This window comes from Mustelus asterias, chromosome 19 (genome assembly GCF_964213995.1).
Source record: "Mustelus asterias chromosome 19, sMusAst1.hap1.1, whole genome shotgun sequence".
NCBI lineage: Eukaryota > Metazoa > Chordata > Chondrichthyes > Carcharhiniformes > Triakidae > Mustelus > Mustelus asterias.
Window position 1 is genome coordinate 43,721,461 of NC_135819.1, and position 19,581 is coordinate 43,741,041.

The following is a 19,581-nucleotide window of genomic DNA, read 5'->3' on the forward strand; positions in this document are numbered from 1 at the left end:
ACAACCACCCTCACAACCACCCCCACAACCACCCTCACAACCACCCCCACAACCACCCCTACAACCACCCTCACAACCACCCCCACAACCACCCCCACAACCACCCCTACAACCACCCTCACAACAACGCCTACAACCACCCCCACGACCACCCTCACAACCACCCTCACAACCACCCTCACAACCACCCCTACAACCACCCCCACAACCATCCTCACAACCACCCCTACAACCACCCCTACAACCACCCCTACAACCACCCCCACAACCACCCCCACAACCACCCCCATAACAACCCCAACAACCACCCTCACAACCACCCCCACAACCACCCCCACAACCACCCTCACAACCACCCCCACAACCACCCCTACAACCACCCTCACAACCACCCTCACAACCACCCCTACAACCTCCCCCACAACCATCCCCACAACCACCCTCACAACCACCCCAACAACCACCCTCACAACCACCCCCACAACCACCCCCACAACCACCCTCACAACCACCCCCACAACCACCCCTACAACCACCCTCACAACCACCCCCACAACCACCCCCACAACCACCCCTACAACCACCCTCACAACCACCCCTACAACCACCCCCACGACCACCCTCACAACCACCCTCACAACCACCCTCACAACCACCCCTACAACCACCCCCACAACCACCCCCACAACCACCCCCACAACCATTCCCACAACCACCCCCACAACCATCCCCACAACCATCCCCACAACCACCCCCACAACCACCCCCACAACCACCCTCACAACCACCCCTACAACCACTCCCACAACCACTCCCACAACCACCCCTGCAACCACCTCTACAACGACCCCTACAACCACCCTCACAACGACTCTCACAACCACCTCCACAACCACCCCTACAACCACCCTCACAACCACCCTCACAACCACTCCTACAACCACCCTCACAACAACCCCTACAACCACCCCCACAACCACCCTCACAACCACTCCTACAACCACCCTCACAACAACCCCTACAACCACCCTCACAACCACCCTCACAACCACTCCTACAATCACCTCCACAACCACCCCCATAACCACCCCCACAACCACCCCTACAACCACCCTCACAACAACCCCTACAACCACCCCCACAACCACCCTCACAACCACCCTCACAACCACCCTCACAACCACCCCCACAACCACCCCCACAACCACCCCCACAACCACCCCCACAACAACCCCCACAACCACCCCCACAACCATTCCCACAACCACCCCCACAACCACTCCCACAACTACCCCGACAATCACCTCCACATCGCCTCCGTGCAAGAAGGTAAGAATTTGCTTTAAAATACATGTTGTAATAGATTAGGATTCATTAACTCTGCATGAAAAGAATTTTACAATTGTGATTCTTTTGTGAAAGAAAAATATTTCTTCTGCTCAACGAAAGTACTACATCGCAGTAATCTGTAAGATTTCATTTACTTTTCTTGAATTCTTATCTTCTACAGATGAAACTAAGCCCAAATGAATAAACTTCAACCTAGGGATTTTCATTAATTTCTTTGCTGCAACTATTTATGTAACCCATGCAAGACCATGTTACCCATATTATTTTCTGTTTCCCTTTTGATAATGATTGACTCTGTAAAGTGATAAAAGCTAACTGCAAGCAAGGATTCCATTTAGCAGCACCCCCCTACCCCCCATACCGCCACCACACCCCCCCTCCCCCCCCCACCCCGCCCCCCTATCTTTCTCTACTTCAAACACTTATCTGCTCCTCTATTGGAGGTAGATATAATGGCCTTAACGCCATAACTGGAAACGCTATGGTGTAGTGGATAGTGTCCCTGACTGAGCCAGAAGCTCCAGGTTCAAGTCCCAATCCATGATTTGATGGCCGATGAAAGTGCACTCTTAATCCAGTCAAGCAGGTTGGCTCTCAACTTGTAAATCCTCACATGGCAGGTGATTAGAGTGTGAGAGATTCCAAGTCAGCCACGTGATGGGAAGAAATTGGAGCCTCCACCATCTTTATCTATTATTTCAGGCTGCAGTATATTTGTTGCCACAGCAACTCAGACTCCTTGGGAGGCCAGTGTGGACGAGCATAGTGGATCTGGGACTTGATCCTTTACTTTGCCTGTAGCGGAAATTGTGACACTGCGGGCTGGACTTGCCTTCGATAAGATAATTCAAAAAGAAGACCCTGCAACTCATATTTCATTCTGCTACAACTTTCAACATAAATACACTTTTCTTGATCACTTTCTTCACTCTTTAATATAAGTCTAAGTTTAGTCAGAGTAATTGATGCTCTTTCGCACTATTCAAATGCCTCAGCAAATGGTTGCTCCTATATTTCTTAAATAGTCTTCTTCCTTTTGTTCTACTTTTGGTGAAGACCCATGTGCCATCATCAATGGACCTCAATCTGCTTTTAGCTCTGTTCGGAAATACTTTCGTCAATATCCGGCACCATTAACTTATGTTGTTAAACCACTTGAGTTCTGCTGGCTAATGTTGTTCGCAAAACAACCCATAGAGAACTTTAGCTTAGTCATCCACTTAAATGACAGTTCGAAGGACTTTCACAATATGGAGTTTAGTCGACCAAAGCTTACTGGTATCACTATCTGCCCACCTACTGCATGAGCAAAAATTCTCTTGCACTGAATTTCAGAACGTATTGATGCTATGGTCTGGAAATTCCTGGATCTAAAAAGATCGGAGCTTAGAGCCTGTCTGAACTTGGAATGAAAGCTGGTTAGGTTGGGCTTCAATTCCATTTACACTGGGCTTCTAAATTCCAATGGAGCCAAGGGAAATCTTCTCACTGCTCTCTACCCAAGGGGTGTTGTCAATGGGAGTTTCTGTGGCATGGTGGCACAGTGGTTAGCATTGCTGCCTCACAGCTCCAGGGACCTGTGTGGAGTTTACACGCTCTCCCCATGATTGCATGGGTTTCCTCTGGGTGATCCGGTTTCCTCCTACAGTCCAAAGATGTGCGGGTTAGATTGATTGGTCATGCTAAATTGCTCCTTAGTGTCAGGGAGACCAGCAGCGTAAATAATTGGTGTTATGGAGATAGGGCCTGAGTGGGATTGTTGTTGGTGCAGGTTCAATGGGCTGAATGGCCTCCTTCTACACTGTCGGGATTCTATGATTCTGTTCTATGATTCTGGGATGTCCCTGGAAATTTCAATGATACTTCCTTTAAAAGGCCTATGATCATGATATCTCACAGCAGCTGAAAACCCTGCCAAAGATCTTTAGAAGGACCCAGACCTTTTATTAGACCTGCACAATCCATTAATGACATTTTTTCTGTCAGATCCTTGCTGGGTCTCCTCTCTGCTGTGTGATTGGAATGGTTCTGCCACAGCTTTCTAACTGCCAGACTGCAATGGATGTTTTTGCAAATCCGATGTATTCATCTCGGTCATGTAACTGACCCTGGCACTGTGATTTGGGATAGAATCTGTGTTTTGGGAATGGCAACAAACAGCGCTGGTACCAGCAGAGAGGGCCCTCAGCATTTTCAGAACTTTGGAATTTGATGCAAAACCTTTAAGATCTCACATTGATATCAAACCTGCATTGGTGTAAACCAATTGTAAGAGTGAAAACTCAAACAATATCTTAATATTGAAATTCTCATCCCTATTTTCAAATCCTTTATGGCCTCGCCCCTCCCTCCCTATCTCTTCAGCCGTACAACTCTCTGAGCTATCTGTACTTCTCTAATTCTGGCCTGTTGTGCATCCCCAATTTTAATTGCTACACCACTAGTCACCATGCCCTAGGCACTGTAATACCCTCCCTATGCCTCTCCGTTTCTTTAGCTCCTTTAAGACAATATTACAAATCTACTTCTCTGATGAGGATTTTGGTAATCTGCTCTAATATCCCCTTATTTGCCCCGGTGTCATATTTTGTTTCATAATGCTCATGTGAAGCAGCGCCTTTGGACTTTTCATGACGTTAAAGGTCCTATATAAATGTGAGTTGTTGAAAACTAACTCTGGAATGATGTAGATTGAATCTCCCCTATCTTGAGCATCTTGCTACAGTATGTTCAGATGTCGGGTCAGACCTAGATACTAGTTTCACTTGGCAACTAATAGATGTGCAGGAAGAAGTGGGGGGAGTGGGGGACGATTCCATCTTAAGTGAGCCACCTCCAATATGCAAACGGCAGCCCCAAAGATTGAACCCTTCCGAGCTTCTTTCCTATCCCTTGATAAATTTGGTTAATAAAATTAGGCTGCCCATTTCCAGGTTTCTTCCCACGATGCATGTTTTATGGTGTGGGATCTAAAAGATCACATGGTACTGTTTACAGAATAGCGAGGAGATTACCACAATAGTTATTCCTCAGGGACAATTGGCTTTACAAAATGTCCAATTGATCCTTGATTACCTGATTAAATCTATCAGAATGGCTGTGGATTTTGGAACCCACCCACTCTCTGCAACCAGGCACCCACCCCAGATTATGGGGTGAACTTGTGGATGGGTGGGAAGGTGTTGGAGCAAGTCCGCTATTTTATATTTCCCATGCTGGAAACACACCCAGCAACACGGGCATGTAAAATGCAGTCCCAGGAGCTGACCGCAAAAATCCAGGCTAACACTGTAATGCAGTACTAAGAGAATGCTACATTGTCAGATACCCGAGCTGGGATTCCCCCAGAAAAATTCTAAGTGTCGAATCCGTGTGAAAACTGGAGTAAATCGCGCTATTTTTCCAGTGGGATTTCAGAGAAGAATCTCCCATACTCTGTGCACTGCAGAGTGTCTCAGCCTGAATCATGTAAAAGACACATCATGTAAAAGATCCAGGGACAGGGCCTATTCCCGCTGGAGATGCCAGCAGCATAGCACTGAGTGAGAGGGGCAGCCCTCTCACTCCCCCATGGACCGATCGCTGCCCCCCAAACATGCCCAGGCCCACCCACGACCACCCCCTTCTCTCAATCCGCCCCGATCTCCAGCACCCCTCCCCACCGATCCACCTCCCCCACTCGCCATGCTGCACCCTCCCCACCCCCTTGGCAGCCGCAACCTCCCTCTGCTGCATTTCCGACCCACCCCCCCCCCCCCCCCCCCCCCCCCCCCGATGGCTGACCCCAATTACTGGCTTCCCTCCGTCCCCCACCGATATCCTGACTGCAGAGTTGTGGCGGGATCACCCCATCAGGCCCCGCTCCCACTAGGCCCCACACCCTTAGGCTGTGGCCCCTTCGCACTGCCCCATGCCCAGTGGGCATTGCCAAGATGCCCCTGGGAAATGGTACTTTGCTCCTTGGGCACAGCGGGGAGCCCAGGCTGGCACTGCCAATGTGCCAATGCCAAGGGGCACCCCCGCCAGTGCCCAACTCTCTGGGAGGCCTTTGTTGCCCCCCCCTTCACTCCACCAGGTACGGGCAGTGGGGAGCTCCTGTAAACCCCACTAGAGTGAAAAACTCCTGGTAGCAGGGGAGAGGTTAGCGGGCCTGGAGACCTTAGTCCTGTGCCCATTAATGATATTCAAAATATATTTAAATTGATTTGATTTGATATATTATTGTCACATGTATTAACATACAGTGAAAAGTATTGTTTCTTGCACACTATACAGACAAAGCACACCGTTCATAGAGTAGGAAAGGAGAGAGTGCAGAATGTAGTGTTACAGTCATAGCTAGAGTGTAGAGAAAGATCAACTTAATGCAAGATAGGTCTTTCAAAAGTCTGATGGCAGCAGGGAAGAAGTTGTTCTTGAGTCGGTTGGTACGTGACCTCAGACTTTTGTATCTTTTTTCCGATGGAAGAAGATGGAAGAGACAATGTCCAGGGTGCGTGGGATCCTTAATTATGCTGGCTGCTTTGCCGAGGTAGCAGGAAGTGTAGACAGAGTCAATGGATGGGAGGCTGGTTGGCGTAATGGATTGGGCTACATTCACAACCTTTTGTAGTTCCTTGCGGTTTTGGGCAGAGCAGGAGCCATACCAAGCTGTGATACAACCAGAAAGAATGCTTTCTATAGTGCATCTATAAAAGTTGGTGAGAGTCATAGCTGACATGACAAATTTCCTTAGTCTTCTTTTGTCTGCTGCATGTATAATGCAGCTCCGTGCCTATTGCCAGTTCGGAGCTGATGGCGCCTGAAATATTCTGCTGGGAGATGCGCTCGGGGCCGGATGCCTAACAAGGATCCTGCGGATTGGGCACCACTTAAATCTCCTGGCCCGCTGCACTGATTTTTTAGCACGGCAGGATGGGGGACTCACTGTCCCCCACATCTTTCGAATGAAATATTAAACCAAGAACCTATCTGCCTGCTCGGGCGGATGTAAAGGATCACATGGCACCTTCTTAAAGACTATCAGTGGAGATATCCCCAGCGTCCTGGCCAATAGTTCTTCTTTAATCAACATAACAAAAGCATGTTATGCCCTTGTTATCGCATTGCTCTTTGTGTGAGCTTGCTGCACTCAAATTAGCTGCTGCATTTCCTACATTACGACAGTAACTGGACTTTGAGGGTATTTAAGTAGCTGTAAAGAGCTTTGAGACATCTGGTGATTATGAACTTAATCCACTTAACTGCAAGTCTTTCTTTCTTTCCAAAAGAGAAAATGCTGGAAAATCTCAGCAGGTCTGGCAGCATCTGTAAGGAGAGAAAAGAGAGTTGACGTTTCGAGTCCAGATGACCCTTTGTCAAAGCTAAAAGGCATAGAAAGTGGGAGGTATTTATCCTCTGGGGTGAGGGAATGAAAGATGAGTCATAGCCACAAAACCAAGGCTGTTAATGGCAAGCCATAGAGAGAATAGTAGGTGTGAATGGCCAAACGGCAGAGAAGCCGAAATCAGGGGGTAAGATGTGACAGATGAAGATTAGGGCGACGGGAGGGGGGGAGGGGGGGGGGAGAGATAAAATAGAGAAAAAGGGGGAAAGGGGAAGCAAAGGGGAGGGGGGGGGGGTCATCTGGACTCGAAACGTTAGCTCTTTTCCCTCCTTACAGATGCTACCAAACCTGCTGAGATTTTGCAGCATTTTTTCTTTTGGTTTCAGATTCCAGCATCCGCAGTAATTTGCTTTTATTTTTCTTTCTTTCCCTAGCTCAATGGATCATGGACTGAAAACTGTATGATCAAAGAATGTGTGGATGGACGTGTTGTTATAAAAAAACAATGCACACAAGAAAAGCCTTCATGTCCTAATAATTTGAAGCCAATTGAAGTCATAAATGAATGTGGCTGCCAGTCTTGGGAATGTGGATGTTAGTATCTCTTGCCTGATCTAATTTCTATATCATTAGAGCTATTAATTTCATTTCCCTCATGACAAAACTAAACCTTGCAAACCATATTCTGCTTACTTTTTAGGTGAATGTAGAGTATGGGGTGATCCACACTATTTGACCTTCAATGGGCTGGAGTATGATTTCTTCAAGGATTGCACATATGTTCTTGTTGAAGAACAATATCCAAAATACAATTTCACAGTTCAAGTGGATAATTACCAATGCATTTCTCCATCCCCATTTTCCTGTCCAAAAGGGCTAAATATTTTTTACAAAAGAGTTCAGATGACAATCTTAACTTACGAAGGCTTTTTGGTAAGTATTCTGCAGTTATATTACCAATACTTTCCGCTTACATGAAATTGATTGGTCTAATAATCAATTAGTTCCACGTATCAATGCAACGTATGAACAGCAATAACTGATTGAATCCAAATGTGTTGTGCTGTTAAAATGTACGACCCAAACAGTTACTGGTCTGTGCTGTGCCAGCCAGAGTGCTGGGGGAAACTATGATGGGTCCCATGGCCTAGACATTCATCCTGTGTTTGGGAACCCGATGTCAGGAGAATGTCCAAGTCCTAACCTGTCGGTATTGTCAGTCAACATCATTTTTGGAGGAATGGCCAATTCGTGGCTGGGGGTATGCTGGACATCTAGTTAAGGATAATGGGTGGGTTCCTAACACTGCAGGCTCAACAGTAAGCCTTCAGACACCGAGAGAGTGTTAGCTTGCTGACGCATGTACAACGGAGTGACAGACCCTCAAGATAGGCGGCAAGGTGGCACAGTGGTTAGTATTGCTGCCTTACAGCGCCAGGAACCTGGGATCGATTCCCGGCTTGGGTCACTGTCTGTGTGGAGTTTGCACATCTTCCCCATCTCTGCGTGGGTTTTCTCCGGGTGCCCTGGTTTCCTCCCACAGTCTGAAAGACATGCTGGTTAGGTGCATTGACCCGAACAGGCGCCGGAGTGTGGCAACTAGGGGAATTTCACGGTAACTTCATTGCAGTGTTAATGTAAGCCTTACTTGTGACTAATAAATAACCTACCTTTTTTTCGGCACTTTTAAATAGTTCAAAGATTGAATTGGCTACCAGACATTCATTGTGAAGGGGTAGCACATGCAGGAGGAAGTGGTGGGATTGTGACTGCAATTGTGGGTACATTTCCACGTCAGCACCAGGGGCATTCTTTAAATGTCTCCTGGAGGGTGATCACTGGTCTGTTAAGCAGCCTTCACTGGCCATGTTTCAGCAAGGATAGCCTTCCTACAGGGAAATTCCAGTTTGTGCAGCTAAAGCCGCCTTGTGGCAGTATTGCTGAAAATATAGATATTTTTGTCAAAGCTTTTCATTTTGCTCTCATCCTCAGGACAATTCACAAGACATTCAAAAGTCAAGGGAAACAAGTATTTATGGTGTACGAGAAGAGAATGTTGATTGGTTGACAAGTGCTCTGACCGGTAGAGGTATTAACATGGAGAACGCATCAGTTGATGGTGACTGACTATTTTGTGTTGGTGTTCACTAGTGAGAGAGACAATGAGGATATAGAAATCAGGGAGAAGGACTGTGATATTATTAAAGAAATTAACATAGACTGAAAGGAAGTCCTGAGTTGTCTGGCAGGCTTAAAAGTAGATCAATCTCCAGGGCTGGATGAAATGTATCCCAGGCTGTTGAGTGAGGGGAGGGAGGAAATAGCAGTATTTTCAGTTCCTCTCTGACCACGGGAGAAGTGCTGGGGGACTGGAGGATACCCATTATTCAAGAAGAGAGGAAGGGATAAACCAGGAAACTGCAGGCCAGTCAGTCTAACCTCAGGGGTGGGGAAACTATTGGAAGCAATTCTGAGAAACAGAATTAATCTGCATTTGGAATGGCAGGGATTAGTCAAGAACAGTCAGCATAGTTTTGTTAAGGGGAGGTCATGTCTGACCGAAACTATATATGTCATGTTTGTGAACTAAGCTCCACTCATCTGATGAAGGAGCAGTGCTCCAAAAGCTCCAAAAGATTCCAAATAAACCTGTTGGACTTTAACCTGGTGCTGTGAGACTTCTTACTGTACTTGGACTTCAGCAAATCTTTTGATAATGTCCCACATGGGAGACTGATAGCGAAGGTAAAAGCCCATGGGATCCAAGGCAATTTGGCAAATTGGATCCAGAATTGGTTGAGTGGCAGGAAGCAGAGGTCTAAGGTTGTTTTTCAGACTGGAGGCCTGTGTCCAGTAGGGTCCCGCAGGGATCAGTGTTGGGGCCCTTGCTGTTTGTGATTAATATGAATGATTCAGACTTGAATATAAAAGGGCTGATCTGTAGTTCATGGATGAAATGAAAATTGGTAGGGTGGTAAATAGTGAGGAGGATAGATTTAGATTACAAGAAGATATAGACGAGCTGGTCAGATGGGCTGATCAATGGCAAATGGATGTCAAACAGGACAATTGTGAGGTAATGCACTTGAGTAAGACAAGCAAGGGATGGGAATATACAATGAACAGCAGGATCCTGGGAAACACCAAGGATCAGAGGAACCATGATGTGCATGTACACTTGAGGTCCCTTAAGGTAGCAAGACGTGTGGATAAAGTGGCTAAGAAGGCATATGGTATATTTGCCTTTATTTTTCGATGCATAGAATTTAAGAGCAGGGTCATGCTGGAACTATATAAAATATTGGCTAGGCTGCAGCTAGAGCATTGTGTACAGTTCTGGAATCCATATTGTAAGAGTGATGTGATGGCACTGGAAAGGATGCAGAGGAGATTTACCAGGATGTTGCCTTGGCTGGAGAGTTTTAGATTTGAAGAGAGATTGAATAGGTTGCAGTTGTTCTCCTTGGAGCAGACAAGACTGAGGGGTGGCATGGTTGCGATGTATAAACTTGTGAGGGGCATAGATTGAGTAGACAGGACAAAACCTTTCTTCTTGGTGGAGGGATCAATGACCAGGGGGCTTACATTTAAGCTAAGGGGCAGGAGATTTAGAGGGGATGTGAAGAAGAACTTTTCACCCAAAGGATGGTGGGTGACTGGAACTGACCACCTGAAAGGATGGTGGAGGCAGAAACCCTGGTAACATTTAAGAAGTATTTAGATGTGTAATTGCGATGCCAAGGCATACAAAGCTATGGACTAAGTGCTGGAAAATGAGATTAAAATAGTTGGGTGGTTTGTCTTTGACCAGCACAGATTAGATGGGCTGAAAGACCTTTTTGTGTGCTGTATACCTCTTTCACTCTATGACAGTGAACTGCCAAGCATTGTTTGAAATTTAAACCAGGCAGCTTGACTCTGGCGAAGACATTGTCCTGGTAAATGAACCAGCGAATGACTCACTTATTTTGTTTAGCTGAAACAGGTCAGAGTCCACTTACCAACCAACCAATCAGCTCTGTCTTTTCATACAATATGGATATGTTTTTTCCCCTGACATTAGTATTTTCTTTCCAATTGTCCTGTCAAGTTCAAGATGAAAAGCTTAAGCAAAAAGCCTCTTGTTTTCAGTAATGCTCAAGTCCTGTACAATTAAATGACTATTTGCATACATCCCACCCAGGTCCTATCCCCGTAACCCCATGTATTTACTCTGCTAATCCCCCTGACACTAAGGGGCAATTTAGCATGGCCAATCAATTTAACCCGCACATCTTTAGACTGGGAGGAAACCGGAGCACCCGGAGGAAACCCACGCAGACATGGGGAGAACGTGCAAACTCCACACAGATAGTCATCCAAGGCCGGACTATTTGCATACATCTTTATTGTCACGACAGGCAAGTAGCCATTTCGTCCTGGACCCAATTTACTTGAAAATCACTCGGGGGCAGGAACGTGACAGCAACTCATTCCGCTGGCCAAAGGCAGGAAATTTCAGACCTGCCTGCCTCCCTACTGATCACTGAACGTCCAGCCACACATCACAGGAATAGGGGTGGGAAGAGGCAACCAGATTCCCGCTTACTGTCTTGTGATCAACGTGGCTGAAAAAATAATAAACACCTCATAGTAAACAACAGATAAAATGTGGGAAATACTGTTCTGATGAAAGAGATGAGGGTGGCATGGTGGTAGCACAGTGGTTAGCACTGCTGCCTCACAGCGCCAGGGACCCAGGTTCAATTCTGGCCTTGGATGACTATCTGTGTGGAGTTTACATGTTCTCCCCGTGTCTGCGTGGGTTTCCTCCGGGTGCTCCGGTTTCCTCTCACAGTCCAAAGATGTGTGGGTTAGGTTGATTGGCCATGCTAAATTGCCCCATAGTGTCAGGGGGAGTAGCAGGGTAAACGTGTGGGGTTATGGGGATAGGACCTGGGTGGGATTGTTGTTGGTGCAGGATCAATGGGCCAAATGGCCTCCTTCTGCATTGTAGATTCTATGGGCCCGATTTTACCATTGCATTGCACCCATTTTCGGGCGCTAAAACTTTGTAAATTCGGGCGTGAGGCGAATAGAGCGATCTGCGCCCACGCCGATTCCCCCTTTACCAAGGCCCGAAAATGGACGTGATCGGGACCACGACTGGAACGGGTGGGACGTCTGTTTAAATGCATTTGCATGCAAAAAAGCGGCCCGGGAGCAATGTGGCAAGGGAGCGTTTTTCACATTTTTTTTCACTGTGCATGCGCAGTTGAAGGCTCCAATCGGAGCTGCAGCGTTTCGGGTGCGATAAGCCCCGCCCACAGCACGATTCAGATTCGTGACTTTCTTTTCAGGCTGAGTGTGTATGGGAGCGCCTGAGAGCAGGTTTACAAGTCGGACCTGAATCACGCCCAGGTTCAGCACTTAGAATCAAAATAGTAAAATCGGGCCCTATGATTCTATAACCATCAACCTGCAACATTGGGCAGGATTTTGCCAAAACCTACAAAATCCTGACATCCGCCAGAAATGTGTATTGGCAACAGGCATGGGTGGTTGGCGGAACTCCCCCCACAGTTTTATGGACGGCAGCTCATTGTGTCACCAGGGTTGCCATGCTGTTCAGGCTGGCCGCACAACGCAAAGTGCTGAGTGCTGCCAGGGAACATGGCTACTGTGGAGAAAGGCATGTTTCCTGCAGCCTCCAGCAGTACGGCCAACAAAGTCTTTGAATAATAACAAAACTATTGATGATGGAGGGGGCAACCCTCTGAGGAAATTGCTGGCGCATGAAGGCTGCCTTCCCTGCTTGAAAAAAAATGATCGCCTCTCAGCTACTCCTTGGGAGACATTTAGACAATCGTCTCGCCGCGCTGGAGAACCTGATCTGCTTCATGCAAGATGCCAATGACATGGTAAAACTGCCTTTAATAGGGCTTCTGCAAAGTCAAATTACCTCCCTGCCTCCTTGTGGAGAAAAACCTGTCCGTTTCCATCAGTGAAATGCCCTGACAGCATGGCATAGTCAGGGGGGTCTCTTGCCATGGTTCCCTGCAATCTTACCTGCACCCCGCTGCCTCATTCCTGCAGCGCGCGGGGCTGGTAAAATTCTCACCATCTCTCTCCCCACAGGTGATACCTGCCCCCTGCTGAGTATTTCCAGCATTTTCAGGATTTGTTTTGAATCTCCAGCGTCCGCAATATCTTGCTTTCGTCATCGTTAACAATGTCCAAATTTACAAATTTCGAGACGTGATAAGCTGCTTGCTCACTCGGGACGGTTTAAATAAAACTGTTTTAAATCTTGCAGCTGACAGTTGATGGAAATGAAATGGAAATTCCCTACATAGCAGGTGAAATAAGTGTCACGAAACAGAACTCCAGATCTGTGCGTATTTATTTCAGTGAAATTAAAACGACAATCACTGCTCGCCTTAACGACTTTAGAATCATGGTGACTGAAAGGTTTTTCTTCAATAATACACAAGGACAGTGTGGTATGTGATTTCACATTTTCCAAATACTTACCATATTTATGCTCCATTGCAGAGTAAAGATGCTGCTGATTTGATATTGGTCATGCAATTAGGACAAACATTTCACGCTTTTTCCCTCTTTCTCAGGTTCTTGCACAGATAGTTCCACTGATGATTGCATGAGACCAGGTGGGAAAATAGAAGACTCCAATTGCTGCCACAAAACAGCATTGGATTGGAAGGTTAATGACCCCAGCAAGCCGCATTGTAAGTCAGCTCCTCAGAACGAGTCCTGTACACCGCCTCCAACTCCTTCGCCTTGTGTTCCTGAGGCACCAGTGTGCGACATCCTTTCACAGCCGTATGTAAAACTTTAAATTATAACTTGATATATTTCAAAAATAATTTTCAAATGGTCTACGGGGGGCTGATTTTCCTTCTGGCGCTGGGTCTCTGGAGGTCGGGAGCATTTCCAGGTCGTGACTTCCTTGTTGGTGCCTGACAGGACATTTAATGCGCAGGCCAGTTGGTGGCCTTGGTGAATGCTGACCACCCATGTAGGCACACAAGGTGGGAGGCAATATAGGAGCCCCTCCGGCACCGAGAGATTGGCAGAGCCACTGGCTGTCAATGTAGACAGGAGAGAATCTGGGCACTTCGAGATGAAAGGACCCACTGAAATGCCTCAGAACTCTTTAACATTCAAAAATGCCACAGCTTCCGGACTTGAGTTGTGAAGGGGCATTCCCTCCACCAGGTGATCAACGGCCACAGCTGTGGCCCTATGGTTAGTGTGAGGGAATGTGTCTCCAAACTGGACAGATTCTCCCTCTCTGCCCCCCACTGCTAGTCTGCTGCTCTCTGGGGGAGGGGTGGGGCACCTGAAATTCTCAGCCATATTTCGACTGGGGGACTTGCATGCCAACTGGAAAATTCTAGATGGTGCCTGCGGACTGGAATTAATTGGCCTAGTAGACTGCCCACTGTTTGTGGGCAGGTAGCCATCACCAACCTCCACCCCACCCCAATCCTGAATGCAATGGCCTGGTAGCAGGTGGGAGGGAGGGAGCCCAGTGTGCTGGCTGGCAGAAATAAACCATGCAGTCACCCACCTCTGGTTCCACCTCGTCATGATGTGGAGATGCCGGCGTTGGACTGGGGTAAGCACAGTAAGAAGTCTCACAACACCAGGTTAAAGTCCAACAGGTTTATTTGGTAGCACAAGCTTTTGGAGTGTCGCCCTTTCTTCAGGTGAGTGAGGAGTTGTGTTCACAAACAGGGCATATATAGACACACCATCAATTTACAAGATAATAGTTGGAATGTGAGTCTTTACAGGTAATCAAGTCTTAAAGGTACAGACAATGAGAGTGGAGAGAGGGTTAAGCACAGGTTAAAGAGGTGTGTATTGTCTCCAACCAGGACAGTTAGTGAGATTTTGCAAGCCCAGGTAAGTTGTGGGGGTTACAGATAGTGTGACATGAACCCAAGATCCCCGTTTAGGCTGTCCTCATGTGTGCGGAACTTGGCTACCTCGTCAGGCAGTTAGAAATTCTGCACCATCTGATTAGGGAATAATACTCGCTGAAAGGTCGGCAGGAAGTCTGGTGATTGTGCATGGAGTAATGTAACATGCACATCCCATGAACGTCAGTTCTTATGACAGCTGCCCACTTGTGGAACCATTGGACAGGTTTTTTTGTTGGTTAATGCATCAAGTAGAAACTTCTACCTTCTACCTTCATAGGTACACTTTTGTACCTTTATATTGCCCTCAGTGGTTATTTCCAATCTCACAATGCTCATTGTGTTGAAGTGCTGAGCTTTTCCCTCCTCATATGTGATCGCAGTGCAGTTGGTGGGATATTACTGGCATGAAATAACTGCCACATTTGCCTTCATAAAAGCCATTGCACTTCAGAAGAAATTCACTGTGCAATGTGTTTTAAGATACATGGTTTGATAAACTGCTATATAAATACAAACGTTATAATTATAGAATTGGAGAGAAAAAGACAGATACTGGTGGCTTGGCTCAACAATCTGCATCACATCATCTGTTCTTCTCTTCCCAAACCTAATGAAACATAAGGCCATGCATTTCTTGCACTGCTGTAGAACTAACAGGTCACACTCTGGAGTGTTTTCGTGAGAAACGTCCTATTGACTCATCTGTCTAACTTTCTCTACTTGGAAAACCAGACGTGATGTTGGGGGGAGGGCGGGGCGTTTTGGGGGGGAAGTGATGAACTATCTCATCAGATGGAAGGATTCTGCTGAATGTCAAGTCAGTATTTAGAAACTGACTCTTGCCTCTGTGTGTCAGCATATATTATCTGTGGGTGTTCTGTATGTAATTCTTCCTGGCTTCTTCCTTTCATCTGCTCAACCCTGTGTCCTGCATTTTCCAATTGGTTCCCCATCTTTAGAATGAGAAACACAGTGATAGATTCTGAAGTGGTGCATTAGCTTGTAAATGCACACATCTGTAAAATGGTTAAGAAATAGAAAGATTAATAATCCTTAAAATATCCCTAAAAGAAGAGTGGTATTCACTCTTCTAATGTTTTGAAGTGTCAATTTAGTTATTTGAACTAACTAAATAAACTATTGTTTCAGGCATCACATTGGTGCTTAGAATTAACTAAAAATGTAGCTTGAAATTTAATAAGATATTGCTCACGGTCTTGTGGCTTTTTCTCAGTGATATTTGTGTTTCCTCCACAGACCATTTGAAGAATGTGACGCAAAGGAACTTATACGTTACAAAAGAACCTGTAGAACCGACCACTGCCTGAGCAACTCTACAGAACTGGACTGTGACAATGTTGAATCTGCTGCTATCAGCTGCAGACAAAGCACATGTGTTGACTGGAGATCTTTGACTGATAAATGCCGTGAGTACCCTGCACTGAGAAAACAGTCAAATCAAACTTTATTAAGAAAGTACAGCTTTGAAACAGTCAATGGCTTATTTTAATAAGTGTGAGAACTTGGGGACAATCTTTATCCCATGTGGGTCTTGGGTCAGCTGGTATAAAAGCGAGAAATGGAGTAAGTTGCTCACCCTGATTTTCAGCCTGGGGCATTTTAATACCTGGGCCCCACCTATATGTTGCCAGAAATCATCCCCAAATAGGCAGAAAGCAGCAACTGCCTGGCTGGCTGGTCGGAGACGTTCAGTCGGAGAAGACTTGTTGATAGCAAAGGAAAGCACGTTGAGAAGCAGAGAGTCCCAGGGAGAGACTTCAGGATAGTCTTGTGAGGGGAGGTTTGAGATATGTTGGGGGCAGGATTGTGGGTGTGGGGCCAGTGGTTTGGAGTCCATCGCAGGTGAGGCTGTGATTTTTCTTGTGGATCCAGGAGTAGCATTTCTGTCCTTCCTGGCAAAAAAGGTAAGATTTCAAATAAAAATAATTAAAATGCTTCTACTCACCCTCATAAATGCCTTGAAGAGCTCAGACACAGACAGCTAAGGAAGGATAGATTAAGTAGGTTTTAAAAATCCAACAAAATTTGTGGTATACAGACATTGTAGATTGATGACTTGGGTAGTTTCAAACTGGGCTTGATGATATTTCTGGATTCTGCATTGAGACCATTTCAAGATGTTGACAGATAACGTATCTTTCCTTCTGGAGTCGGTAGCTGTTGGGTTGATTCTTAAAATCCAGCTGTGTGGATGGTCAACCAACAGCCAGCGGAGATTGTAGGATGGATGGAGAGAGAGAAAGTACCCAATTAATATACTTTCTTATGCTCTCTGGCTTGGAAAAAAACAGTTTATAAAAAACAAAAACAAGGGTTAGCTGGCTCATCACATGATCCCTTCTCTCCATCTGACCAATTACCCAAACAAGGGATCATAGCAAGTTGGTTCCAGATTCTTGATTTCGATATGATTAGATTATGGCTGGGAGTGTTCTTTTCTCAGCCATGGCCCATTGTCCAAAGTAATTTTGTCTAATGACATGTTCTCCATTTAGTTGAATACGCAGGTGAGTGTCTGAATGTTTTGTGGATGGGTTGGGAAATGTGGGCTTGAATTCTCTGAACTCGCCTGTGACTGGGATTCTTCATTCTCGTTGGCAGTGGTAGCAGGTTGTGCGAGACCAGGGAATTCCAGCCGTGGTCATTTGCATTCCTCCAAGGCGATTGTCTTTGATGGGTTCTTCTGAACAGCCTGACTCACTTTTCAGTGGCATTTGAATGCTTAAGATAACATTATGCAAACGTTTGCACTCCTGCTCCTTCCTTGGAAGCTGATGTTTTGATTAACTGAATTGCTGTTGTTCAGTATTCTAAAACTCAACCAGTGATTTCAGCCCACTAAATAAATGAGGCCATTGTTAATATATGGCATGACTTTCTAACAATACCCCACTTCAAGGTTCACTTTCCCACTGCTGACCGTGATGTCGGATGTATAAATGACAATGCCAGAGTCTTCTGTGGTGTCTGCAGATTGGCAGGATGAACGTAGAGTTGGTTGTCTCCCTCCTGCAGGAAGAGTTAAAAGGGATAAAGATGTACCTGGACAAGGCATGCAACCAATTATTGGCTTCTCCTTCCTCCCTCCCCCTGACTAATTATTCTTTGTTCTGTCCATCTACTCAAGTCCATGTGAGGAGACCAAAATTCATCTCCATGGACGTAATCTTACCAAAAGAATGGCAGTGTTGGTCCCAGCAAGATAAACAACGTGTTTCTCTCCAGATCTTATGACACTCTATCAAAAAAATGGCGTGCTTCACACTGTCATGTAGAGGCGTGGAGCCTAAAGACACTGGCAAAGCCTGGCTGCACTGAGATCAGGGTGCCATGTTTAAAGGGCACCCCGATCAGAGGAAAAAGTAACCTCCCCTCCACCTCACCACAGAGGTCTCAGGGATTCCTTCCTCCCCCTGCAATCAGAGCTGGCATTTACCTCCGCCCCCCCCCACCCCCCCACCCCCCCTCCCCCCTTCCCCCACCTGTGATTAGAGCCAACATTCACCACTCTCTCTCTTATGATCAGAGCCAGCACACCAACTCCCCTCCCCCAAACAGTCACTACCACCAGCCCCCGACCCCACACAGTCAATGATGGTACCCTGCCCCTTCCCCCCTTCCCATCAAATATCAGACCTCTTCTTCCCCAAGCCCTCACGCCAAGCAGTCAATGCTGGCACACACCACCCCCAAACAGTCAATGATGGCACCCCATTGCCCCAAACATCCGCTCCCCCCCCCACCCCACCACCGCAAGTAAATGAATCACCCCCCCCCCCATGAGGCTCCCACTAGGGTCTGCCCCTGGCATTGCCCCCTGGCATAGGTTGCCAATCGGACAGTGCCAAGCTCTTATGGGGGCAGTGTCGGGGCATTGCCAGGGCACTGCCTGACCATGTCCCTCTCTCCTGGGAAATCTCCACGACGGGTTCATACCTGAGTGAACCTGTTGTAAATTGCGCCAATGTGACGTCACTTTAGCAAGATTAGCACTGTTTGGGCTCGATATACAGTGAGGAGGGAGTTAATAATATGTTAATGCATTCAAACATATTAAAATCTGGTTCACGCCTGTTGTGGTTTCGCCAGATCTTGAGCCCCCATCACCATTCCCGCAGACGGCGAGCACGGGCTCAAGGTCGCCCTCTATGGTTCTATTTCATGTGCCCAAAATGTTTTATTCCATTTCACTTCCAAAACTTCTTAAACCCAAACGTGCTTTTTCTGTAATTCTCTCCCGTTGAAGAATAGACCTAAAGATAAAACCAAAATACTGTGGATGCTGGAATCTGGAATAAAAACAGAAAATGCTGAAAAATCTCAGCAGGTCTGACAGCATCTGGGGGGGAGAGAATGGAGCCAACGTTTCGAGTCAGGATGACCCTTCGTCAGAGCTAAAGAACATATTAAAGTCAAAGAATTAAAAAAAACTGCATGAGCATATTTTAGAACATTCTCTGGTAGAAAATACAACTAACCTTAGTTTCAAAGTTGAGAAATGCCAGTGGGAGTGTGTGCTATTGTTTGTATCAGGGTACTGGCATTACTAGTTTTAAAATTAGGTCATGATTTCTTTAATTTCTGATGGTTTTTCTGACTGCTTACTTATTTTTAAATCACTTTGAATAGCTTTCGAATGCAATGAAGGATTCGAATATAAGGCTTGTGAAAAGAAGAGAGATGATTATTGTGAAAACAAGTAAGTATGATATAGTTTCCTTTATATAATTTCAGTTTGACCCTGTTTTGTATGTTATCTTATGCTTACTATAAATGCTTAGGATCACAATTACCTTTCCCCTCACCAGTCTGTTCACAACAGGCAGACAAAGCTGGAATTGAGCAACTTGTGCTGCTGCCCACAGAGCTTTGTGTATGAGAATCACATATCACCCCACACAGCCTGGAGTTACAGTCCATGTCGTCTGGAGCTCATGAAGAAATAAAGAGATT

The 19,581-nt window shown here is 46.3% G+C and overlaps 1 protein-coding gene across 1 annotated transcript in view; it reads left to right on the top strand.

The window, feature by feature from the left end:
- The window catches only part of LOC144507481 (mucin-6-like), a 96,621-nt gene that overhangs the window by 59,934 nt on the left and 17,106 nt on the right, over positions 1 to 19,581 (top strand). The window contains exons 33-39 of the mRNA XM_078234606.1: positions 1,153 to 1,329; positions 7,111 to 7,270; positions 7,377 to 7,609; positions 12,972 to 13,158; positions 13,285 to 13,498; positions 15,865 to 16,034; positions 19,258 to 19,327. Of these exons, the coding sequence (XP_078090732.1) occupies positions 1,153 to 1,329; positions 7,111 to 7,270; positions 7,377 to 7,609; positions 12,972 to 13,158; positions 13,285 to 13,498; positions 15,865 to 16,034; positions 19,258 to 19,327 (1,211 nt within the window). The remainder of the gene's footprint in view (positions 1 to 1,152; positions 1,330 to 7,110; positions 7,271 to 7,376; positions 7,610 to 12,971; positions 13,159 to 13,284; positions 13,499 to 15,864; positions 16,035 to 19,257; positions 19,328 to 19,581) is intronic.